We start from the raw sequence: 24,046 nt of genomic DNA, 5'->3' as shown, positions 1-24,046 counted from the left end.
CACACACACACACACACACACACCTCACCCGCTCATTTACTCACCCCAAACCCCGCCAGGAACACCTCTGCAAGCTGGAGGAACAGACAAGAAGGCATAAAGGGGCCTTAAGCAAGAGACCCAGGGAAGGCAAAGAGCGCTCACTCATCTGTAAGCATCTACCGTGTGTTACAAAGGAATGCGGGGGTTCTCATCTCCCTCCCATTACACCTCACAACAAACCTGGGATTTTACAGATCAGGAGGTCAAAGCTCTGTGGTGAAGTAGCTTATCCAAGAACAAGCAGCCAGGAAGGAGACTCTAATTAATAATAATGTATTGCTATTGGCTCATCAATCGTAACAAATGTACCACACTAATGTAAGAGGTTAATAATAGAGGAAACTAGAGCAGGAGGGGGTGTGAGGGAATATATACGGGAGCTCTCTGTACTTTCCACTTGTTTTTCTGTAAACCTAAAACTAAAACTAAACTCTATTAATTAAAAAGAGAAGACACAGTGAGCACACAGAGAACACAATGAGCAAGAGATCATGAAAAAAACAATACAAGAAAGTTCTCCTGAAGGACATGAGCACCAGCACAGAAGGGCCCACAAGCATGCAGCACAATGAACAAGGAAAGACCCAGCCAGCAGGTATCACTGCAAGGTTTCGGAGCACCAGGCTTGTACATTCAGGAGACCCTAAAGGTTTCCAAAGAGGGGAGACAGGTTTGTACATTCACGAATTAGAACAGCATCAGGTCCTCATTAGCAACACTGGGTACCATATGGAGTCATGCCTTCAAAATTCTGAAGGAAAAGCTTCCAGCATAGAATTCTGGACTCAGCCAACCGAGCATGAACATGGAATAAAGCCCGGTGGAGGTGGTCAAATTGGTCACTGAGGGCTCTAAGTCCCTCAGAGGATACACACACCACACCACACCCAAACACTACACACTGTACCACACCCCACACGCCTCAGCCCATGCTATGGTCATCTCCCACCTAAGATCCGCTCACCCTGCAACACCAGCTCCTTGAGCTTCTCATGGACATTAAGTGGGAGATCTTTTGTATGAAAGTCCCTGCACATCCAAATGTCTAGAATTAAGTCACTGCAAGGGCTTGGTGGTGGTGGTAGGTTTAAATGCTGTGACTTAAAAAAAAAAAAAAAAAGAAAAGAAAAGAAAAGAAAAGGTCTTCCCAGGGACACTTCCAATTGCGTGCCTTTGGAAGAGTCCACCATGACTAACCTCTTGGGTGCCCATTGCGGGCTATGCACCCAGCCTCTGCTTGGGGACCACTGGATGGCCTGAGTGAAGGGACCCTGGGCTGTTGGTTTTCCCTCCCAAACCTGAGAGACCACCCCCAGTAAGGCTGGGTCAGGACAGACGGTGGCACAAGTAGGGAGGGTGGAGGGCTATGCTCAGAGGGCGTGTGGGTGTTTACGTGCTGCTCTCGTGATAAGGAGGCACAGGGAGGAAAGACAGGGCAGGAGGGGCAGGGAGCGGAGAAGAGAGCTGAGAGACAGACTGACGGGATGCGTGTGAGGATGTGTCTGGGGGCACGAGGAGACATTTAATAGAAAGACAAACCAGCTAGCATCAACATCCTCACACCCCTGCTTTCTCACCCCAACGTCCACTTTGGGCCTGACCCTTTAACTCTTTCAAGGCCAAGTCACCGTGCCCAAACCTGGACTAGGCCTCATTTAGCACAGAAAGATTCTGGGAGGTGGGGCAAAGAGAAGTATATGGACTCCAGCCACAGACCTACCAAGCCCTGAGCGACGGGAATCCGCAAGCACATACATCCTTCACTTGGGCATAAGGGTCAGGGGTCCTGAGCCCCAGCTGGCCACACTCCACACACCACAGCAGCACTCGTGGTTACCTCTGCGGGGTGACGTTGCAGGGAAGTATCACTTCCTGCATTGCCTGTTTTTGTCCTGTTTGAATTTTTTATAAGAGCCATATATTACTGTCGTAACAGGAAAAAGAGACAAAAGAAAATTCCCGTTCCTATCTTATCCTCTCAGTTGGCTGAGACAGAATGGGCTCCCCGCCTCTCCCTCTGACCCCTCGATGAAAGAGGATGCATTACATTACTAGCCCAGCTGAGGCTCAGGTCCTCGGCCCAAAGGATCCTTGTCCCCGGCCCTTCCCAACCCCCTCCCCATAAGGTCACTTCTGCTTCTCCTGCTCTTCCCCAGGGAATTTGGGGTTCTTCTCTGGACTTGCTTTTCAGGGAGGCCAGGAGGGAAAGGAAGACTTTGCTCACCATTTTCTGAGATTCCCCCATCCAGAGCAGAGTGAGGCTGAGAATGGCTGGGACCTGCCTCTGGACCCTCAGTCACTGTCCCCATCTGTCTCCCTATCAGTCCGGGGCAGGACTCATTGGACCCTGCCAGCTACTTGGAGCAGCAGGCCTTCTCCCAGAAGTGTGCCAGGCTGAGATGGCAATGGCAAAGCCACACAACCAACAGCTCGTGGACAAAGGCCTGTCACTCCCATCCGTGGCTGAGACCTGGCCAAAACCAATTAGGATCTGACCACGGCCCCAGCACATATCTAGATGGTGGCTCACGAGACAGACTCATCTTCAGAGCTCTACAGCTGCGACACCCGAACCTGCATGCATCAGTGCGGGATTTCTTTTTTATCTATTCATACTAAGATACAACCTAACACCTACTGAATTAGAAGGGCCAGGCCTAGAAATCTACATTTCAAGGTGGAAGGGAGTACCTCCTCAGGTGACTGAATTCACCAGACCCAGTGTGAGAACCACAGTAGGACGGTCCCCTGCCTGCTCTACATCACTTCATGGATCAGAGGCCAACTTTCCCCCACCTGGGTGCATCATCAAGGACACTCAATTGTTACACAGAAGAAACCTGCGTCTCTCCCCTGCCCAGCCAAGGCTTGCCTTCCAAAGTCCACTGAACCCACTTCTTCTGAGAGGACTGACCCTAGAAACGCTCATCCCTCCCCCCTCCCCCCAACCCAGGACAAATTATCAAAGGAACACATACGTGGGGGAGGATCAGGCATCAATAAGTACTTTCTATGAATAAAGAGTGCTAAAATGACAAGGCCTCTGTTCCACAAAGCTGCTTCTGAGACGGCACTCACCAGGACAGGAAGAAGGACAGTGACTCTGCCTCAGTGCAATTTCCCAGACACCCACTCAGCTCTCAAAGCCTGGATTCTTCGGCCCCTACAGCATGTAAAACAACAACCTGCACATCCTTCACTGCAGGTACTGAACTGTTCCGCCTACATGGCACCCACCACAACCCTTGCACTGTCTGAGCACCTGAACTCTCCAAAGCCCAGGAAGCGTGTGCTCAGGAAACAGGTTTTGACAAAGATGATCATTATCTGGGACTTGTCCCAGGTATGACTGCAGCCAAGACATGCTCCATCAGGAAAGCAGCAGTAAGGGAAAATTCCTTGCATGTAAGAGGTATGTGCCGCTACAGACGCTGCTCTTCAGGAGTGACATACAACCGTGCTTCTCACACTGAAAAGTACAAAAGGATCGCTGAGTCTGGTAAAAATGCAGATTCTGATGCAATGGGTGCAGATGGGCCTGAGAGGCTCCATTTCTACCTAGCTTCCAGGGGATGCCAGGGCTGCTGGCCTGTGGACCACACCTGAGAGGCGGGACAAATGACTGGTGCTAGAGAATCAGCAGAGCTAGACTTACTGCATGCTCACTGTGTGCCAAACTCTGTACCTCTTTTACTATCCACACAGTCCAGGAGACGAGATCCATTATCCCCACTATGTGGATGAGGAAACTAAGTTACAGAGAAGGTTTGTGACTTGCCCAGGGTCAAACAGCTAGTAAGTGATACAGTCAGAACTAGAACATGAAGATGCCTGACTCCCAGCCCACGTTCTTAACCTTCGAGGGACAGCATTTGTCATCAAGCTGAATGCAAACGTTGGGCCTCCGGACACCCTGAGAGGACAGAGGCTGGAAAAGGTACACCACAGAGGCCCGAAGAGGCAAGGAGGTGGCATATGAAGGCCAGAACCTCCTTCAAAGGGCTGGCACGATCCCAGGAGGATGGAGCCCTGAAAGGTCACTAAGGGAACCTCGGGGTTTTGTCCTGTCCCCAGGCCATTAAAACCATGTCTGAGAGCAGTCAAGCCTCCCCCAGCTGATGCAGAACCACAGAAAAGCTCTAAAAGGGCCCTTGCTCAACCGCCGGACCTCCCCCAGGCTCCCTGTGCCTGACAAAGTTCAGCAGGCCCAGTGTGGACTTAGGAGCCCTCAGCCTCCTACCCTGCGGGACCAGCCCCACCCCCACCCTCTGCGGGGGCAGAGGACAAAGTGGGGATAAAGGGAGGAGGTAGTTGCCTCACCTGTTAACCAAGATTATGGCCCTAGTTATTCCTGCTAGTGGGGCTCCCAGGCCCACCATACCCAGCACTCCACCCATTGCTCAGTCAACAGAGCTGGGCTAGCTAACAGCTGCCACATAGTATAACTGAAAAAGCTCAATACTCTGAGGAGCAGACCTAGAGCAGATGTCAAACACACACATGTAAGTGCCAGGGTGGCTCCTGACACTCTGGGGGTGCTGGGCCCTTGAGAGCCATAGGCCCAGGCACACACCTGACTTGTCTCCCGTTCTTATTGAAATTGGTCCCCTTAAAACTGAGTTAACCTGCTGAGTTTATGATTAATCTCTCTATCCAAAACTTTATTCCCTTCCTTGTCCTGCCCCTGTTCCCCTCAGGATTGAGGAGAATCAAAGAAAAAGAGAAGCTGAAACCAAGCAGGACTCTGCAGGGCCTTCTGGGACACAAAAGCCCCTCTGTGTCCCCTGTTTCTTGTTTGTAGCAGAAAAAAAGGCTTTAGTCTCCTAGGCCTTCCCTGAGTTCCAAAGAGCAGACTCAAGTAGTTAATGATTAGAACAACAGAGCCGCAAGACTTCAGGAGTTCCTCCAGAAGGGATGTAGATAACAATCTGATGCCTATCTTTGAGATGTTCTGCAGAAACTAAGACCCCTCCCCAACCTGGTAGAGGATGGTGACGACTTGCTGACCACAAGCATGTAGACCCCCGACTGGTTGGAACCAGAAGGTTGATGACTGATATTCCCAAAACATCATCCTGTTACCTCACCGCCAACTAACAAGAAGAAGGTCCATGATCTAATCAGGCATCCTATGACCCTCTCCCCTAGCACAGTCTTTAAAAATCCTTGCCTGAAAGCCATCAGGGAGCTCAGGTCTTTTGCGCATGAGCTGGCTATTCTCCTTGCTTGGTGCCTGAAAATAAACTCTGTACTTTCCTTCACCACAACGCAGTGTCAGTAGATCGGCTTTGCTACGCATCAGGCAAGCAGACCTGAGTTCGGTTCGGTAACATTATCAGTGCAAAGTTCGGCTTAAGACCCAAATAATGGTGCCCCTTCCTAAGCCTCCACACATCATTTATTTCACACCCCTAACCCAGGAACCATCCTTGTCTCTTTTTCCCCCTCACACCCCACATCTAAACTTAGCTCTACCAACCAATTATACCCAGAATTCAACCCCTCTCACCACTGTCACCCTGCAGTACCGTCCACCAACATCTCCCTGCTGAACATTACAGTTCCCTGCTCACCTGCCTCCCTGCCATCCATGCTTCACCCAGCAGGTAGGTGAAACTGGAGCACATCACACCCCACTCCTCAGCATGGCGGAAAGGGCTCATCCTTTGGGTGCCGGCTCTTCTGATTCTCTGCATTTCTCATCCCACACTGGCCTTCAGTGTCCCCATCTCCAGGCCACTGCTCTTGCTTTTCCCTCTACCTGAGACACAGGCCCAGATCTTCAGGCCACAGTTCACTCACTTACTCACTCACATCAGGTCTCAGTTCATCTGAATCTCCTTAGTCTTCCCTCAGTACCCCAACTACAGCTGCCCCTTGCCCAGTTTATTTCTTTACCATAATTAATACTACCTGACACAGGGATGTGTGTGTGTGTGTGTGCGTGTGTGTATCCCACACAGTAAAATGATGTATGTATACACGGCTGTTTAATGTCTGTCTTCCCCTGCTCTACAGGCAGGAAATTTATTCTGCTCGTCTGTGTGTCACCAGACTTAAAAGAGTGGACACTCAAATATATTTTCAATGAACTAACAAATTAATCTATGAATTAACTTAGGAACTTGTTTGTCCCTGTTCACAACTGAACAACTGTGTAATGTTTCTATCATCACAAACCCACAGGTCTTAACCGTGAGACCAGAAGCTCCCAGAGCAAAGAGGGTGCCCCCTGTCCCCAAAAAGAGCCTCCTGAGGAAGGAGCCACGTGCCAGGCTTCATGGGGACAGACAGTTCCAAAAGGGCACCTTCTTTAACACTGAAGCCCTCATCCCCCATTCCTGAGCAAAGAATCTCAGTAACTTCCCTGATAGAATACACCAACCAGATCTGGGAAGTGCCCACTTCCTGAATGGAGGTCGGGTGTTGACCCCACTCTAGCCCATCACTAGGGCCCTAATCTTATCACCATTAACAACCATACCTCTCTTTAAGCACCTACTGTGTGCAGGTGCTATACTAAGCACTCAACACACCAAATCAGATTCCAGTCATCCTCTTAACAGCCCCAGGAGGCAGGTGTGGGAAGCAGACCTCGAGAGTGGCTCCAGCATGGACTCGGGAGCCAGGCTGCCTGGCGTAAGCCCCAGCCCATCACACGCCAGCTGTGCGACCTGGAGTGGGTCACCCAGTCTCTCTATGCATTTCCACACCTGCCTATAAAATGGGGGTAATGGGTGTCCAATCCCCTCACAAGACCACTCTGACAATTGCACAGATTACAGGTGAAGCACTCAGAACAGGGCCTGGCACACAGGAAGCGCCACACAAGTGTTAGTTCTTATATATTTTTGCAGATGCAAACACTAGGGCAGAGAGAAGTCCATAGGGTTAAGTCAGATGCTTCTTTTTAGTACACAAGGAACCAGGATTTGAACCCAGGCTCCCCGTCTCCAGGGCCTCCGGCCTTGGTCACTGCACTAGAATGCCTCCCTCTGCAAGTGCAACACAGCACACACCTGGGCCCAGAAACCCCACGTCCCTGCCCAACCAAAGGATTTCTCTAAAACAGGGGGCCTGTGTTAGACGGGAGAAAAATTACATCTTTATTTCCCCTAATCTCTAACTGAAATTTAGTATTTCCTTCAATTATGAATTTTTGCAACAGTAGTGGTATAGCAGCAGTACCTATGAATATGTCACCAAGAGAAACCGATATTTTCATACCACATTACAGTTGCTGCAGATGTCGCAAAATATTGTTTATACTCATCACTACTTTGAACTTTAAAGTTACAGGTTTCCCCTGCTATCCAAAAGTGGAGCATTCTTATGAAACCTTTCGTAAGCTGAAACGGCATAAAGTGAAGAAGCAGTTACCTTAGGACACATCTTGCTAACGGATGCACAAAATAAATAAAGATAAAGCACAGACGCTTACAGATACAGTTCAAAGCTAAGGCAAGGGCTTGATGTGAGGTGCTGAATGTAGTTCCCAGAGAAGGAGGTGGGCGGTGCCGCTCTCACTGCTTGGGATGCGCTGCCTCTGTAAGGCTCGCTGCAAAACACACACTTGAGTGCATGTCTTCCCCTTCCTGCCCCAATGCATGGCTCCCAGGCTGAGATCTCAAATCAGATGACAGATACTGCACCTCATGTCCCGCTGGGTATGAGAGGGCCTTGCAGGGGCCTGGTAAGGGGCGAGGAACTGGCCAAAGGCCCTGCGGTGCCCGAGCGTCACGCCACAGTGCTCAGTCTGACCCTCAAACACCCTGCATGCCAATGAAGGTGACTCCGGAGAAACAAAAACAGCTGGGTGCACCTGCTAGTCAGGGAGCAGGCTGCTCCTGTAGCTTGTTTTCCTCATGTCCCCAATACCACAATCTCTAATGTAACTGGGCTGGTGCTCACCTGAGCCTTACCTGCTATGGCTACAGCCCACCAGGTCTGCAGCTTCTCTCTTCTGGCCGTGGCTGCCCTGGCCTCTTCAGAGACAGGTCTTACCTCAGGCTAGGGAACAGCTCCCACCATGCTGGGGATGAGGGGCTTGCAAATCTGACAGTTGTAGGAATTGAACCCCACCCCAAGACAAAGGAAGCCAAGAGGCCCTGAGAAGACAGTTGTGCTGCCCAGTGTACTGGCTGGAGAATCTTCTAGAATGAAAAGTGAAGAACCAACGTGAAGGAAAGACATACTGATCCATTTCTCCTTTCCTGGCCTAACCCTCCCCCATCCAGCTTCTCTAGGGAGTCAGTACAAATAGGGGCTGCAGGGTTCCAGAGAGGAAGAGACTGCAACTCAAAAAGTAGATGCTGGGGAAAACTCTAGGAGAAGACACCAAGATATCTGTCCATAACATTCTGATGGACATAACAATCTAACCCAAATTCCTAATCCAGGCCGGCCAGCCATCAGCCACTTCAAGCAACACTGTATTGATGAAATCATTTGCTCTCAAAAGGCCTGAAGCCTTCAGAGACTGTTCATCCTGTCCCCGTTTCCCCAGGCTCCCAAGGCCCCGCAATTTCTGCTTTGGCAGAAACCCATCAGCTGCAATGTGGGATGTTCTCAAGGACAAGTGATTCAGCTCCTCTATCAGGTAAGGGTATGAAACAAGAGGGAACTGTTACCCTGGGAGACTTAACAACCAGGCACAGTATGGGAGGGAGCCCTGTTTGGATCCTGATTCAACAAACCATCTATGAAGAGATAGTTCTGATATTAAGGGAATTTAAATATGGACTGGATATTGATTGGATGGTTATTAAGGAACTGTTGATTTTGTGTGTGTGATACAAGCATCATGATTATGTTTTTTAAAAAGCACCCGTGGGGCTTCCCTGGTGGCACAGTGGTCAAGAATCCACCTGCCAATGCAGGGGACATGGGTTCGAGCCCTGGTCCAGGAAGATCCCACATGCCACGGAGCAACTAAGCCCGTGCTCCACAACTACTGAGCCTGTGCTCTAGAGCCCACGAGCCACAACTACTGAGCCCGCAAGCCACAACTACTGAAGCCTGAGTGCCTAGAGCCGGTGCTCCGCAACAAGAGAAGCCACTGTGATGAGAAGTCCGCGCACCGCAACGAAGAGTAGCTCCCACTCACTGCAACTAGAGAAAGCCCGCGCACAGCAACGAAGACCCAATGCAGCCAAAAATAAAATAAATAAATTTATTTAAAAAAATAATAATAAGCACCCGCATCTGTTGGAGATGGTTGGAAACACCTATTGACTCATCTATACTCCCCTTCTGGTCCCACTTGAGACTAACAGGGTCTTTCTATTCGATCCCTGTGGAGGTCAGCAGGTAGCCTTTGGCCAGGACACAGGCTTTTTTCTCCCTGTCCTATGACTGAGCCCTGCTCCTGGTTGAATCCCTGAGCCTTGTGCTAACTATCTACTCATCTCAGTAGCCTCAGCACAGGGCGTGGCGTGTGAGATCCTGACAGCCCATCCCGACACTCACAAAGTCTCAGAGGCACAGGGAACTTGCCAGTGAAATCCCATCCAACCAGAGGAGGCCTCAGCCAGGCTCAAAACGTTTCCCAAGTATTTGCCAGAATAAGAAAGGGAGTGTCCTCCAGAAGCTTACATCTTGGTGGGGAAGTAAGATAGCTACATAAATAAAGGAAGAAGGTGACTAACACCACAAAAATGCACAAATAAAATGCACAGGAAGGTTAAAGGGAAGACAATTTGGGGAGGAGTAGTGAAGGACATGACAAAAGAAATTTTCACATATTGAGATATAGGGAGGTCATTCTGGCTTATCTATGAGCTAACTTGAATCTTATGCTAACTAAAATAGCCTGTTTGTGGCCTATCAAACATACATTGTACATCTGCTTTAATTATTAGAGAAAAGGACACACTGACCAAAAGTAAAGAATGTCCATTCTTTAAAAATAAAGATTAAATGCTTATCTTCCTGGGACACCAATGCTGGTACTCCTTTGATAAGACTCCTTTCCCAGGTGCAAGGTCATGCTGACTTGCTGTGTACATGATGCTGATCTGTGTGTGTGTGTGTGTGTTTTCTTGAAATGTACAGTATCCCTGACTTATTTAATGTTCTTTGTTCTGACAAGATATAAAACTGTGCTGGAAACCATGCTTCTCCAGTGCAGTTTCTCAGAGTAATCTGGGAAGTGGGCATCCAGGCTAGTCCTCAGTTTGGCTGAAAGAAAACTCTTTTCTATTCTTATTATAGGTTGCTTATTGATGATTTTCATTGACAGATGTAACATTCATACTGGGCCTTGAACAATGGGTCAGGAGGCAAGGAGGCAGGAGAAGAGACATTCCAGGTGGGAGGAACAGAATACACAGATGCCCAGGGCTGGAGAGGGGAAGATGGGCGGAAAGGTGCTTTGGAGCAGAGGAGACTGCCCCAAACACCATGCTAAAGAGCTGTGGCCTTAGGCTGGGCCTGGAAGAGCACTGCAGGGTAGGAAACAAGGATAAGACCTATGGCTGCTGTGCTGTAGGAAGAGCAAAGGACAGCAGGGCAAGGGGCAGCAGAAACTAGCACAGAGCTGGCCAACCCGGGACAGGTCCCCCGGCCAGGCTGACCCAGGCAACTCCTTGTGCCTCAGCAGTTATTTCTCATCCTAAATTAATAAATTGGCATTCTGGCTTACAAAAATGCTGTAGCAGCTATGTTAACAGTCTAGAGGAGATGTTAAAAAAAAAAAAAACCTGCCTAAACTAGGACAGGAGCAATGGGGAAGGTAGGAGGGGCCGGAGTGCCCTTCTGCAAGTGCCCCTCTTCATCCCCTGCAGTGGCCGCTCCACCTGTGCTCTCACTGCTTACCGACGGCACAAAATGTGACTCACCTTTTATGCCCCCCAACCCAGGGAAAGGGCCTGATACATGGAATACCTTCTAACACCTGCTGGATAAATGAGATGGCATTGGCAGGGCTTAGCTTCAGTACCAAAAATAAGTGGAAAAGAAAAATTTATTTTAAAGGAATAGTGGAAAAACGCAAGGGTTGGAAGACAGGAGACCCAGGTTCTAGTCCTGGATCTGACTTACAAAGTGGCTTTCAACCACCCACTTCACCTCTGTAAAAGAAGGGTGATAAAATAAGCCAGTTAGGGGCAGGGAGAAACGTCAGCTAAAACTGTATTACATTATGGAGTTTGAAGAGACAGCTGGAAAAGCCTTTTCCCCAGAGGCTCCTCCATCTAGATGCCTGCCCTCCTCTCCAAATCCCCCACTCAGGCAGTCCTCCTCACACACGATCAGATAGGAGACGGGTGGGCCGCAGGCCAATCCCTTATGGCTCCCAACACCCACAAGCTCATCCTGCCTTTGATTTGGTATCCACGGTAAAACTGCAAGCCAGACACAACTGCAGGAGAGGACAGTGCCTCTTATCAGGCCTCTTATCACCTACTCTGGCTCTGTGCCAGCACCAACAGTCCTTGGAGCCCAGAACCATCATTTCATTAGTTACCCCTGGCTCCATGGGCACGGCTTGCTCAGCTCACCTCAGACCCCAGCCAGGACCAGCCTCCCTCACCCCTGGGCACAAACATCTCAGCCAGTCCTCATCCCTCCTGCTGCTGTAGGCTCCAAAGTTTTGTCTCTTTGTCAGCTTGCCTCGGACAGAGGCCAGGGAGCCACGCCTGCTTGGAGACAAGTCTAACCACACAGCAATAGAAGTATGTATAGTTGAAAGCATGATGTAGGGAAAAAGCATTGGGCTCGGGAGGTTAGAAATCTGGCTGCCACTAATGAATCATGTGACCTTGGATCAGTCATTCCACTCCTGAGACCCCAGTCTTGACATCAGTAAAAATGGGGGTCACCCTCCCTGCCCTCAGGGAAGAAGGAAGTGAGGTGATGCTGGGAAAGCACTCTGAAAAGTAGGCCAACCCACACGTAAAGACTTGGGTTTACTGTCTGTCAGGGCCTTTTATAGGCTGTCATCAACCCCCTGGGAGCGAGGTGGCCCAGGACCAAAGAGTGATGACCCCGCCAAGAGAAAGGAGAAAACCAGCAGGATGACCTCTTCCAGGGGAGACAAGGGAATAAGGAAGAAATTCTACTTAACCAAACTCCCCTCCCCAGTTTGCTCCTAACCCCATATTCACCCCAAACAGGGTCTTGAGTCACAGAGGACAAAACTAAGTAGTGGCTGTCTTCCTGCCAGGGTCTTAGTTCAGACTTGAAACAGGTGGAGACAAGCAATAATAGCCCTGTGTGGGGAAGCCAGACTTATCATAGGTACAGACCTGTGTGTGTGTGAAGAAGGCTGCACTTGTGCAAACACAATGGGAGAGGGAGAAGAAATCTATAACGCATTGGCTTTTAAAAGCATATAAGAACTGCTAATGTTGACTGCTTCTGAAGAGAGGAGCTGGGTGACTCAAGGTCGGGACAAGGGAGATTTTTCACTGTGTACCCTATGTATCTCTAGAATTTTGAACCAGGTAAACTACTCAAAAAGAAATAAGAAGTAAAGAAAGCCAGGTTGTTTTGCTGAGAGAGGCACATAGGAAACTAAGCTTGGCTCCCCTCCACTCCCTCTCTTGGCTCAGCCCCACCACACTCACCTTCCCTTCCTTCCCTCCCTTCTGGGTCTCCCTCCCAGAAACTCACCCAGCCCTCACCACGCCCCACCTGTCATTCAAGGTCCAGCCTCCTACAGGCAGCCCACCCTGATCACTCCAACCCTGGTGAGTTGGTCCTTCCTCTGACCCTTTCCTTCTCTCATATTTTGTATATGCTGCTTTGTTGGTTAATTATCCTTCCTGTGTTAAGTCTTGTCTCAAACATATTTTTGCCCTTCTACGGAAAGGGCTATATATCTTCTTTCTCATGTTTCCTCCAAAGCCCTGACCTAGGCACAGTGGTTGCCCAGTAATTGCTTCCTAGATGTTGAACAAAAGAAAGGGGGGGAAAAAAAAGCAAACCACTGCATGACTGTAGGAGGAGGAATGGATGGCTCAGAGCGTTCTGTCACAGTAAAACAAGCATGTGATTTCTTGGGAAAGGTCAGGAAGTCTTATATCTGTTGATGATCCCAAGCCCAGCTCTACTGCACAAGTCAATGGGAGCAAACCTCCCTGGGGTTGGGGGGGGGCGGTGCCCGGGGCCAAGGCAGAGCTTTCCAGGCCTCCCCCGGCTCCTGTGAGACAGTCTAGTGGCAGTGATACCCTCTTTCCCAATGTACCAGGCAACACCCCCATCCCCTGAGAAAGATATGACCAGACACAGAGCTGCAGACTAAATGCACTTACCCCTACCAGCCAAGGCCTCATACAGGAGAAGCAGGTCATGCTTCCAGAGCCCCCAAGCCTAACCAAAGAGATAGGCTTTGGGGAGGAGAGAGGAACCCTAAGGAGGGCAGCTGCTAAGCACCAACTTCCATGCAAAGCTGAATCCTGGGAAACATGGAAGAAGACTCAGATGGGTGTTACAGCACGGTGGCAAAGAGCACAGAATCAGGAGCCAGGCTGTCTCAGTACAAATCCTGACTGCCATGTACTGTGTGCCTTTAGAAAAGCCACTTTAGGGCTTCTCTGGTGGTCCAGTGGATAGCACTTTGCCTTCCAACAAAGGGGGTGCGGGTTCAAACCCTGGTCGGGGAGCTAAGATCCCACATGCCCTGCGGCCAAGAAACGAAAACATAACACAGAAGCAATACTGTAACAAATTCAATAAAGACTTTAAAAACGGTCCACATCAAAAGAAAAAGTCTTAAAAAAAAAAGTCACTTCACCTCGATGTGCCTCAGTTTCTTCACTCGTTAAACACAGTAACAGTACCTACACCTCAAGGGGTTGCTATAAGCTGATGTAAGTCAAATCCTTAGGACAGTGCCAGCACCTAAAAGGAGCTTAATAAATGATATGCTAGACAAACAAGGCAATGACAGTCCTCCAAAAAGGAGTGCTACACGCTGTCCATATGGGAACTCAGAGAAGGTGGGGTGGCAGACCGGGATCTCTGATGGCCAGCCTGACAGGTCCGGTGTACATCTCCTCCTCAGGGAGGCCTTCCCTGACCAGAGCTGAGCGCAGGGCTTCCATCTGCTCTGAACATCTCCAGTGCTCCCTGGCTAGGCCCCAAAATACGGCAGCTGGCTATGGCCCTTCCTCCAAACGTGGGGGTCCGTCCTCCTAATAAGACTGCACCCTCTGGGCATGCGGGCTGCTGTGTCCATGTCCTCCCCTCCTTTGAACTTCCCACCCAACCAGTGGCCTCCCTCGGCCTCTGCCCAGGCAGAAAGGCCTGTGGATTAGACGTCCCTCCAGGTCTCAGAGAAGCCCCAAGGCTCCCTCTCCCTCCCAGCTGAAATGTCCCTCTCTCCCTAAAACCTCTCAGGCACTTTCACAGAAACCTTGGGATGCACTCAGGTTCCCAAATGCCATCTCTTCCTTATCCCAAATCTGACAGCTCTTCAGGCTGTCAGGGCCTAAGAGAAACCACACAGAGCCCCACCCTCCCTAACTGCTGAGTAGCTGAGAGCCTGTCACTCTCCCTCCGCAGCCTCAATTTCCACACTTCTAAGCACTCTTCCAGTTCTGACATAAGAATTCCATGATTAAAGGCTGTGCTTCCCCTCGCCACACCCAGGGTCAGCTGAAGGTCAAGGTGGCCCCGTGACAAAGCCCCTCCCTGTAGCGCTGCTTCCTGGGAGCTGAACTTGCTTATCTGCTCACTGCAGAGAGACCTGGGCCCAGGGCCACCCCCAGAGGCCAACTCAGTAAGGGCAAAGCCATCAGACTCTTCCTTAACAGGACTGCCAGGTGCATAAAGGACCCACATCACGGACTTATTTTTATTACCTGGCTGTGGGGAAGGGCAAAGCTTCTTCATGACCACGCTATTTTGCAGAGGTCGGCCCCGCACAGGAAAAAATAGGGTACTGATTCCCAGAGAGCACACAGAGCTCCTGTCATTGTGTTAATTATCTGTCCCAGCACAGGGTGGGAAGGGCAGGGGAAACATCTGGACGAGGCCAGACCAGCCGTTTCGCATCGCTGGAGAGCGCGTCACAGCACCAGGGTGGCAGCAATAAAAAGAGGGTAGACAGCCCCCATCAGAAGAAAGGGACAGCCCTCAAGGTCGCTAGGATGGAGCTCTGCTGAGCTGCGCCTGTCCCTGGCTGCCTGCAGGGAGGGGAGAACGGGGCCAGATGCAGAGGGAAGGGGAAGCCGCTCAGTCTGACGGGAGAGTCAATCCCCACTCCCCAGACGCTACTGCTCAAGCAACCCCAGATAAAAACTGCCCCATAACTCAGGGAGATGCAGCCTCCATCCTAACTGCTGCTTTTAAGTACAGCCACACCCTTCCCGGTGGCCAAAGCAGACTTGCCCAGCAGCCAGGTCGGGGGTTGGAGCAGAAGCCAAAGCCAAGGACCCTCACGGCCTCAGCTGCTTCCTGGGGAGCAGTCACATCTGGAAACATGATAAGGCTGTGGGTCATGCACCATCTACCTACAACAGTAATGCACAGGCCATCTGGAGGCTAAGGGACAGATGGAAGCCCTCAAAGACCATGCCCACCTTAGGTCTACCTTAGGCCAGCAGGCTGCATTTGCCTCAGCTGCCTCTCCCATTGCCCCCAAGCCCACCCTCCTCGAGGTCTCAGGCCACCATCACCAGCCAGGCAGAAAGCTCTGGTCTCCAACCTAAGTCCTCCTCAGCCACAGGCCTCCCATAGGCCCTCATAAAATCAATGAGACAGGTCAGACCAGGGCTGACAGAGCCTCTTAGGGGGCCACACTTGCAGCCTGCCCATGGTCACATTTTAACCCAAATTGAGCCCACAGACTTGGCCTTCCCAAGGGGCCAGACTCTAACCATCCATCCAACAGGCCCAGGAAGGGGGCTATTTACAGAAGGGATCATTTTACTCCACACGAGCACGCACTGGGGAGTACTATGGATGGTGCTGAAGTAAAAACCAGAAAGGACGCATCTAAAGAAGCTAAAGAGGGAATTCCCAGGCGGTCCAGTGGTTAGGACTCGGCGCTTTCACTGCAGGGGCCCGGGTTTGATCCCTGGTTGGGGAATTAAGATCCTGCAAGCAGCACAGCATGGCCAAATAAATAAAGAAAGAAGCAGCTATTGGGATTTTAAGACCCATGATGATCCATGTATGGCTTTACTGAGGGGAGACGGTTATAATTAGTTTCCTTGTGTATTACATTACATGTTGTTTTGACAATTTTCTCTTCAATCAGTTGGAAGCCTCCAGTGAAATCCCTCACCTCAAAGAGCACCCCACTAACAAAGGAGCTTTGGGGGCTGAGGCACCTAGAACCCCAGCTCCCATCATCACCACCCTCACATAAGGAGGGCCCTGAGAGTAACCCACACTAATATCTTGAAAGCTTGTTATGTGTCTAAAATGATACTAAGGCTTTTAGAGATGCTACTAAGGCTTTTAGAGATGCTGTCTTATTTAATTTGTACAACTCTATGTTGTTATCATGTGTTACCTTTTCAGAAATGAGGAAGCAGGTTAAGTAACCTGCCTGCTAATAAGTGATAGAACTGGGAGTGAAACCTCAGTCTCCACATTCTTAAACACTATGCTGCCCTGCCACGGAGGACAGCTGCAGAGCTGCAAGCTGACCTGAGCGTGGCTTCAGAACTGCAGAGGTCTCACAAGACTAGCCCCAATTCTCAAGCCTCTGGCAGCAAAGAGAGTAGTGGAGGGCTGTGAAGGGCCAGCTCATTTCATGAAGAGCTCTCATACTTCTGTGAGTACCCTGCCACCATAGTCCTGGGGCTTTCCAGGACTATGCTAAGTTCTGTATTACCTCCTCCTATCACATGAGAGGCTCCTCTGAGACAGGGGACATCTCCCAGGTCACAGCTACCAGGCTACTAAAACCTCCCTCCACCATCACTGCTGTTCACTGACCACAAGCCATATCCAGGAACTGCACTAGATGCTCTAATTACATACTCATTTCATCCATTACATCAATCCTCTCAAGGTATAAATTAGCCCCATTTTACAGATGAGAAAACTGAGGCACAAAGAGTTTACTTGACTGGCCACAAGGTGGCAGGTTTGGAAGGGAATCTGCAACTCTGCAGGCCCCTCCTCTTAACCGTGAGACTGCCTTTCCCCAATGGAGTTCTGTCTGGGCAACACAGGGCTATCATGTGCTCTCCTGGAGTTCTCTGCCATCATTATCCAAAGCTGAGGAGGGCACACCCGAGTCCTTTCCCCACTGGAAAATGTGCAGACTCACTATCTTAGCAGCTCACGCCAAGGTGCTCCAGGAAAGGCCACCAAGGGTGGCCATGAGAGCCAGAGGTGGAAGGTGCAAACCGGAGTGGGGGCAGCAGCCCTCACCCTCTGTCAGTGGGCATGCTGTTTGGTCCAGTAAACTAAAAGATCAGGCTGATTTCACAGACTTTTCTGCTGCCCACTACAAGTCCCCCTCCTCCTGCCCCCTCCAGGTTCTATAAATAACCCAGGTCAATGCATCAGAGGAAAGGCAGCCAGGTGGGTGTGGAAAGATCCTGGTGGAAAAGATGACTTCTATAAAGAAAATTAAGGCTCCCATTCAGATCAAGGGGACTGTCCTTGGCTGCAAACAGGCGCACATGGGCCGACAGACATAGACAGCTCAGTTAAGGAAGATCCAGAGGCCAAGAAGAAAGCAAGAGCAGGAACTGAAAAAAAATCAAAGCCCCTCCCCCACCCCGCGCAAGTCACTGACCTCACAGAAGCCACTCCCCACAAGCTGAGACTTTTTCTGTCTGCCCCTTAGTCTCCCCTCTAGTGCCCCCCCACCCCAGCCCGAGATGTATTATCTACCAGTCGAGTCAGATTAGCTGAGAGGTGGAGACTGAAGGACTGAGAAAGAAAGGGGTGGAATGAATTTGGGGACAGGAGCCTCTTCAGAAGAAAAAAGGACTACGAGAGCCAGAGAAGAGCTTTCTGCCTCACCCCCACCCCCTTGGGCTCCCTGAGCCAGGCAAGAGGGAAAGGACAGAAAAGGGGAGGAAAAAAACAAAACAAGGGCCAAACTATACCACATGGTCCACACCCAGCAACCAAACAGCAAGTCATGAGGGAAGGAGAGAAGGCCAGGGGAGGGGGAGATGGAGCTAAGTCACAGCCCTGCCCAAACCTGCCCTGTGCTAACCCGTTTCCCACCCCAGGCTGCAAAGAGCCATGAAGGCCTTCTCTACCCACATTTTTGAAATGTTCAAGGTCAGATCCTTTTCTATCCAAATCCTGCTTTCATTTGGGTCTGTACCAGGCTCATCCTTCTCCAGCAAGCCTTCCTAGATTTACTCAGTTGGATGCCATTCCACTTGGGTAAACCTTTCCAGCAACTGTCCCCAACCCCTTACCCTCCCCATCCAGGGCCCATGGGCCTAGGGGTGGCGTCACCCCAGTTAACCACTTGAGTGACCCACGGCAGGTTGTCAGCCCTGCGGACAGGCTTCCGGATCCTGCCCAAGCCCAAAACAGGAAATGAGGCTCCAAGCCTGAAGCCTTGATCTTAACACAGGGAAACTTAAACGCTGCCAAAATAAATGATTTTTAAAAACCCACTGGTAAACCCTCTGGCCCTTCTAGGTTTAAGTGACTGAGAGTTTGTCTCCTGCTGTCCATTAAGCACGTGCTGCCTCCACCTCAGGCAAGATGCTTGAAGCCTGATTAAAGCGTTTCCTTCCTTTACTGAGAGGGTCTCCTGTTCTCAAACCAGAGACACAGAAGGGAAGAATAGGGGGCGTCTCTAATCAACAGAGGCCATCCAAGTACCAGGCAAGAAGCAGATGCCCTCTGCAGTCTCTAGATTTGGTGGGGCGCCTCCGTTCAACCTCTGCCCTCCTTGAGGACAACCCTGCACCTTCTTTCCCCCACGGGGAGAGACAGGGACTCCCCATTCCCCTGCGGGCCTGGTGTGGAACAGGCGCCCGAAGGCAGTTCCCCTCCCCTTCGAGGAAAGTGAAACAGGTCCGGAGGCCCTGGGAATGGCCCCAAGATTTTCCTTTTTGAGGTTCCCACAGTCCAAGAGTCTCTGGATCCCACTCCTAACTTTACTTGACAATCTACTCCTAACAGTAGGCCACCATTCTCACCTCCCCCCGGCCTTCCAAGGACACACCAGCAGCCAAGCACAGCCCAGCGCACATTTGGGGATCGGAAGGAGACCCCGATATGCGAAGAACCAACTTGTCGGTTTATGCCCTTGAGCGCTAGGCAAAAGGGCCCACCGCCCAGGCCGAGGTTCGGGGTCCTGCGTCTCCCCAGCCACGCCCCAAGAGGCCCTTAACTGTTTCCGCTCCCGCGCGCCCCTCACTCACTGTGTGTGCTGGGCGCGGCCTGCGCCGAAGACCTCGTCCAGCGCCACCACGGCCTGGCCCAGGAACTTGTCGACGCCGATGAGCGAGCGGTGCATGGTGGTAAGCACTAGCTGGCAGGCGGCGGCGGAGCCCGTGGCCCAGGGCGCCGGGCCCGCGTCGGTCTCCTGCGCCCGCAGCAGGCCGTCCAGGGCGCCGGGCGGCAGCTCGAAGGAGCACTCTTCGCGCCACTCGGGGCATCCCAGCGTCTTCTCTACCACCGACGTGCTGTACTTCTCACGGCCCACCTGGATCACCGTATACGCGTCGCTGGTGCTGCCCGCGCCCGAGCTCTTGCCCCGCAGCCCGCGGGCCCGCAGCACCGTCACCTGGACGTGCGTGGGTAGCCAGCGGGAGGGCCCAGCCGCCGTCTCGGCGCCCCGTACCAGGGCCATGGCGGGGGAAGCGGCGACGGGTGAGGGCTGGCCGAACCAGGCGTGGACACCCGGACCAAGTGAGAAACTGGGCAGCGGCGGAGGGCGGCCAGGAGCCGGCTCGGAGCGCCGCCGCCACCCACAGGCTCGGCCGCCGCAGCTGCGGGCTGGGCTGGGCCGAGCCGGCCGCTGCCTCCCCGCCTCCCGGCCGCCGGCCGCGCCGCGACGTCAGCGCCCCGCCTCCCGCCCCGCCTAGCGGCCGGCGTCCCGCGACTCGCGACCTAACCCGTACCCGCGCGGAGGTGCGGCAGAGCTTGGGGACGGTGGCCTGCACGCCTTCGCCCCGTTTGCTGCAGACCAGCCTGGAGCTGGAAGGTAGCTGAGAGCCTCGAGGACCGTGGGCGGGGCGCAAGGCCTCTGCGGGGGGAGGGGGGCTCCCGCGTTGGCCCCCAGGAAACGCCGCCTCGCCTGCGGGCAGCGCAGCACCCTCGGCCGGGTATGAAATGCCCGCTCCGCGTCTCCCGGCCAATCCCAAGTCGTCCTTCAAGACGTCCCTGCTCCGGAAAGCTATCGCCCTAAAACTGCCCCGCCCCGTCCCTCCCGGCATGGCCATCCCCTTGGCGCTGGCAAGTGGGAGCGATGCGGACCCGGGCTGCTCCCCAGTCTCGAGCGGCACTCCCCCTCCTCCAGCCCGCCCCTGCCTGGGAAGATGCCTGCGTGAAACCAGAAGTGATTCACTCTGCGCCACGTGATGGCCCCGCATCAGCGACCTGAAAGCGGGTGAGCTGCCGCTGTCTCCCACCTCCGCGCGCGGGAGGAATCACGTGTGCAGCCAGAACCTGGCGCGGGAGTCCAGGGAGCTGGGCTTGCCCTCTGCGGACACTGCGGCGGCGAACAGAGTGATGAACAAATGAGTAACCACATCAGTATTTAAGTGTTCACTCGGACCGCTGGGGCTTATGCGTCACGAGTTGGGGGAAATTATAGGCTCTGGTGGAGATTTTAAACAATTACTTACACTCATTAAGTGCCTACTATGTGCAAAGCCCTGGGTATTACTTGCATGCTTGGTTTATTATTAATAATGATAACAATGGTTAATAATTACTGATGCTGAATTTCGGCCAATGCTGGTCCGTGCGCTTTACATGCGTTACCTCATTTTATCCCCAAAACAACCCTGTGGGGTAAGTATGGTTTTTATCCTTATTTTCAGGAAGGTAAAGTCGCAGCTTAGGGAAGTTGACCTGCCCAAGATCCGTAACTGGCAGAGGTGGGATGTGAATCCACACAGATGACCCCAAAGTCTGTACTTTTCTTTTTAACTTTCAGAGCCTGTATTAAAAATAGTATTTTTAAAAAAAACATGTAACACACAGCTAAAAACAAAATAATAAAAGTAAAAAAATCAAATGGAACAGAAACGCTTATGATGAAAAGCAAAAAAATTCCCTTTCCACCCCTCATTCCAGGGATAGCCACTTATAGCCATTTGTGTTTTCAGGCCTGGTAGTTACCTCCATATTTCTACATGAAATGCTTACATAACTATATCTAGAGTTATCAGGACTGGCCATTATCTATTGTCTTCCTCCTATGACAGATAATGATTTAGCTCACACCCACTTCCCTCTCTCAATCTTATGTAGTTACGCTTTTTTTTTTTTTTTTTTTTTTTAGTTCCTCTATTGGATACCTTGATAGTGGAAACCTTTATTTCTTCTTGGGGAGACTCTCCACAGTACCTCTTGACTTTTTATGCTGTGAAAGGAGGATGCCAAAATCCCACTTTCCGGGCCATGTCCTCTACCAGGAATATGGTTGTATACCGGGCACCTGAGACTCATGGGAGCATATGCACCAAGGCTCAATCCTAACAACCTTCCACCTTAACTGTGATCAAAATGGGGTGGAGGAGTTCTCCACACTGAGCCCCATAGCCCAGCATCCCTGTGGACAGCACCTAGCTTTGGAGACAGCCAGGTCTGCCTATGGATCTTGGCTGTCTGCCACTTAGCAGCAATAAGACCTGAAGATTAAGTCAGCTCTCTAACCTCTCAGCCTTGTTTCCTGATCTAGAAAATGGGGATAATGATTCCTACTTTAAACAGTTGCTGAGAAGATGACATGAGAAAATATTTTCAAAGATTTTTTTTTTTTTTTTTTTTTGCGGTACACGGGCCTCTCACTGTTGTGGCCTCTCCCGTTGCGGAGCACAGGCTCCAGACGCGCAGGCTCAGCGGCCATGGCTCATGGGCCCAGCCGCTCCGCGGCATGTGGGATCGTCCCGGACCAGGGCACGAACCGTGGCCCCTGCATTGGCAGGCAGACTCTCAACAACTGCGCCACCAGGGAAGCCCCTGTCAAAGATTTTAACGCAGTGGAAACCATCACAAATGATCTCAAAGCATCTGAACATCATATATAGTTTTTTTTCTGATTATAAGTTATTTGGAAAATATAGAAAAATATAAAGAAGGAAATAAAAATAGATTAGAATCTCACTGTTCAGAAATAAACACTGTTAACAATTTGTTGTATTGCTTTCCAGTCTTCTCTCTACACTATATGTTGTTTTATATGCATTATGATTGTGAGGCAACTGTACTGTAATGGTTAAACCTGTGGGCTGTGGAATCCTGGTCCTAGCATCGCATCTACTTTATATGTACTACCTCATTTACCCCTGAAGACAACCATTTAAGGCAGGTGCTGTTGCTACTCTCAGCTTCACGGATGAGGAAGCTAAAGCAGCTAAAGTTTGGGTGATTTTCCCCAAGTTTCTAACTGGAAAATTGCAGAGAGTGGACTTGAACTCAGGTCTGAGTGACTCTACTGCCCCTGGTACTCTGCCCTCACACTAGCTTGTTGGTCACCTAAGCACTACATCATCTAAAGTCAACAAAGCGGGAAATGTTGTCATACCCATTTTACAGATGAAGAAATTGAGGTACAAAAAAGGTTAACAGACTTACCCAAGATTATAGAGTCAGGATGAAGCCCCTGAGAATGGATTCCCCAGGGGCTTTGCAAATGAAGATATCTTTACCAAACCACAACTAACATATTTGTCACTGTCCTTTTATGGTTCTGTTTCATCTGTTTCTTAGCTCTTCAACATGACCAGACTGCCTCTTCCCTCCTGCCTCCCTCTGCCTCCCCCATGGAGTAGCAAGGCTCCAGGAAAGGGCAAAAGAGAACTCAGATGGGCTACTCCCGCTCTCCTTCCTCCTGCCTTGGCCCTCATAGTTTGGCAAGGTCAGGCTTCCTGCTGGCCCGGGATTGCAGCTGCAAGAGGGCAGTGAGGCCAGGAAGGGCTCCTCTGCAGGTCACTTGGCCCTAGGAGAAAGGGTGGGCTCTGCTAGCTGTCTGCAGTTGAGAAAAGAGCAGAAACTCTGAAGACACTGAGGTCTTGGTTACCTAGAGGTGTTTTCTCCTCTGGAAGATGAGACCACCCATCCCCACCCACTGCAGTTTGATGTGAGGGTTACAGAGAGGACCCTCCTACTTCCTCTTCCTCCCCAGGGCTGGATGTGTTCACCGCCTCCCTGGGCCCCTCTAGTCCGTTAGGGACAGTTCTTGCTTTGAAAGAGTGGTCCTTTGTGTAATTTCCACTCATTGCTTCCCTCTGCAATATCATAACCCTTCCAGACAGGCACTTCAAATATATTTGCCTGACTCTTCAAGCTACATTTCCTCCTGTCCTTCGCCCTCCCTCCCACATCTGTTTTCTATGCCCTTCACTGTAATAGAGTCACACAGCCTGGGTTCAAATCCTTGTGCCACCACTTACTGGCAGTATGAGCTTGGGCAAATTACTGAACCCCAGAGTCTCAGTTTCCATGTTATAAAATGGGCCTAATAATGGGAAATCACTTCATAAGGTTAGCATGAGAGCTATCTCAACATACTCTAAGCAGTGATGAGTAATATCATCTTAGAAATCTTTGCTCAAAGCAAAAGGTTGTACCTCCTTATTGTTTGATTTGCATTTCTTCGATTGCTAATGAGATTGAACATTTTTTCAGTTATTAGTCATTTATATTTCCTCTTTTAGTGAGTTGTCTATTTTCTGAATTGTCTATTGTCTATGCCCATTTTCTTTGAAGCCTTAACTTATTAATTTATATTAACCCTTTCTATGTTAATAATAACACTTTGTCTTCTATATTTATTGCAAATATGTTTTGACATAAGTTAAGTAGTCAAGTCGTTGAATTCTTCCATTGTTTCAAGCTTAGGTTCTTCCACACTCACAGGTCCAATAAATATCCATTCATAGTTTTTCTAGTT

The 24,046-nt window shown here is 50.7% G+C and overlaps 1 protein-coding gene across 2 annotated transcripts in view; it reads right to left on the bottom strand.

Moving 5' to 3' along the window:
- RAB11FIP5 (RAB11 family interacting protein 5) overlaps positions 1 to 19,947 on the bottom strand; it is a 36,342-nt gene extending 16,395 nt beyond the window's left edge. For both annotated transcript variants that reach the window (XM_081253634.1, XM_081253635.1), the window contains exon 1: positions 19,344 to 19,947. In XM_081253634.1, coding sequence (XP_081109760.1) covers positions 19,344 to 19,774 — 431 coding nt within the window. In that variant the 5' untranslated portion in view covers positions 19,775 to 19,947. The remainder of the gene's footprint in view (positions 1 to 19,343) is intronic.
- Positions 19,948 to 24,046: the final 4,099 nt, after the last annotated feature.

This window comes from Mesoplodon bidens, assembly GCF_964165515.1.
Source record: "Mesoplodon bidens genome assembly, chromosome: 14".
In the NCBI taxonomy this organism is placed as follows: Eukaryota; Metazoa; Chordata; class Mammalia; order Artiodactyla; family Ziphiidae; genus Mesoplodon; species Mesoplodon bidens.
This window is presented reverse-complemented; position numbering and strand designations above follow the sequence as displayed.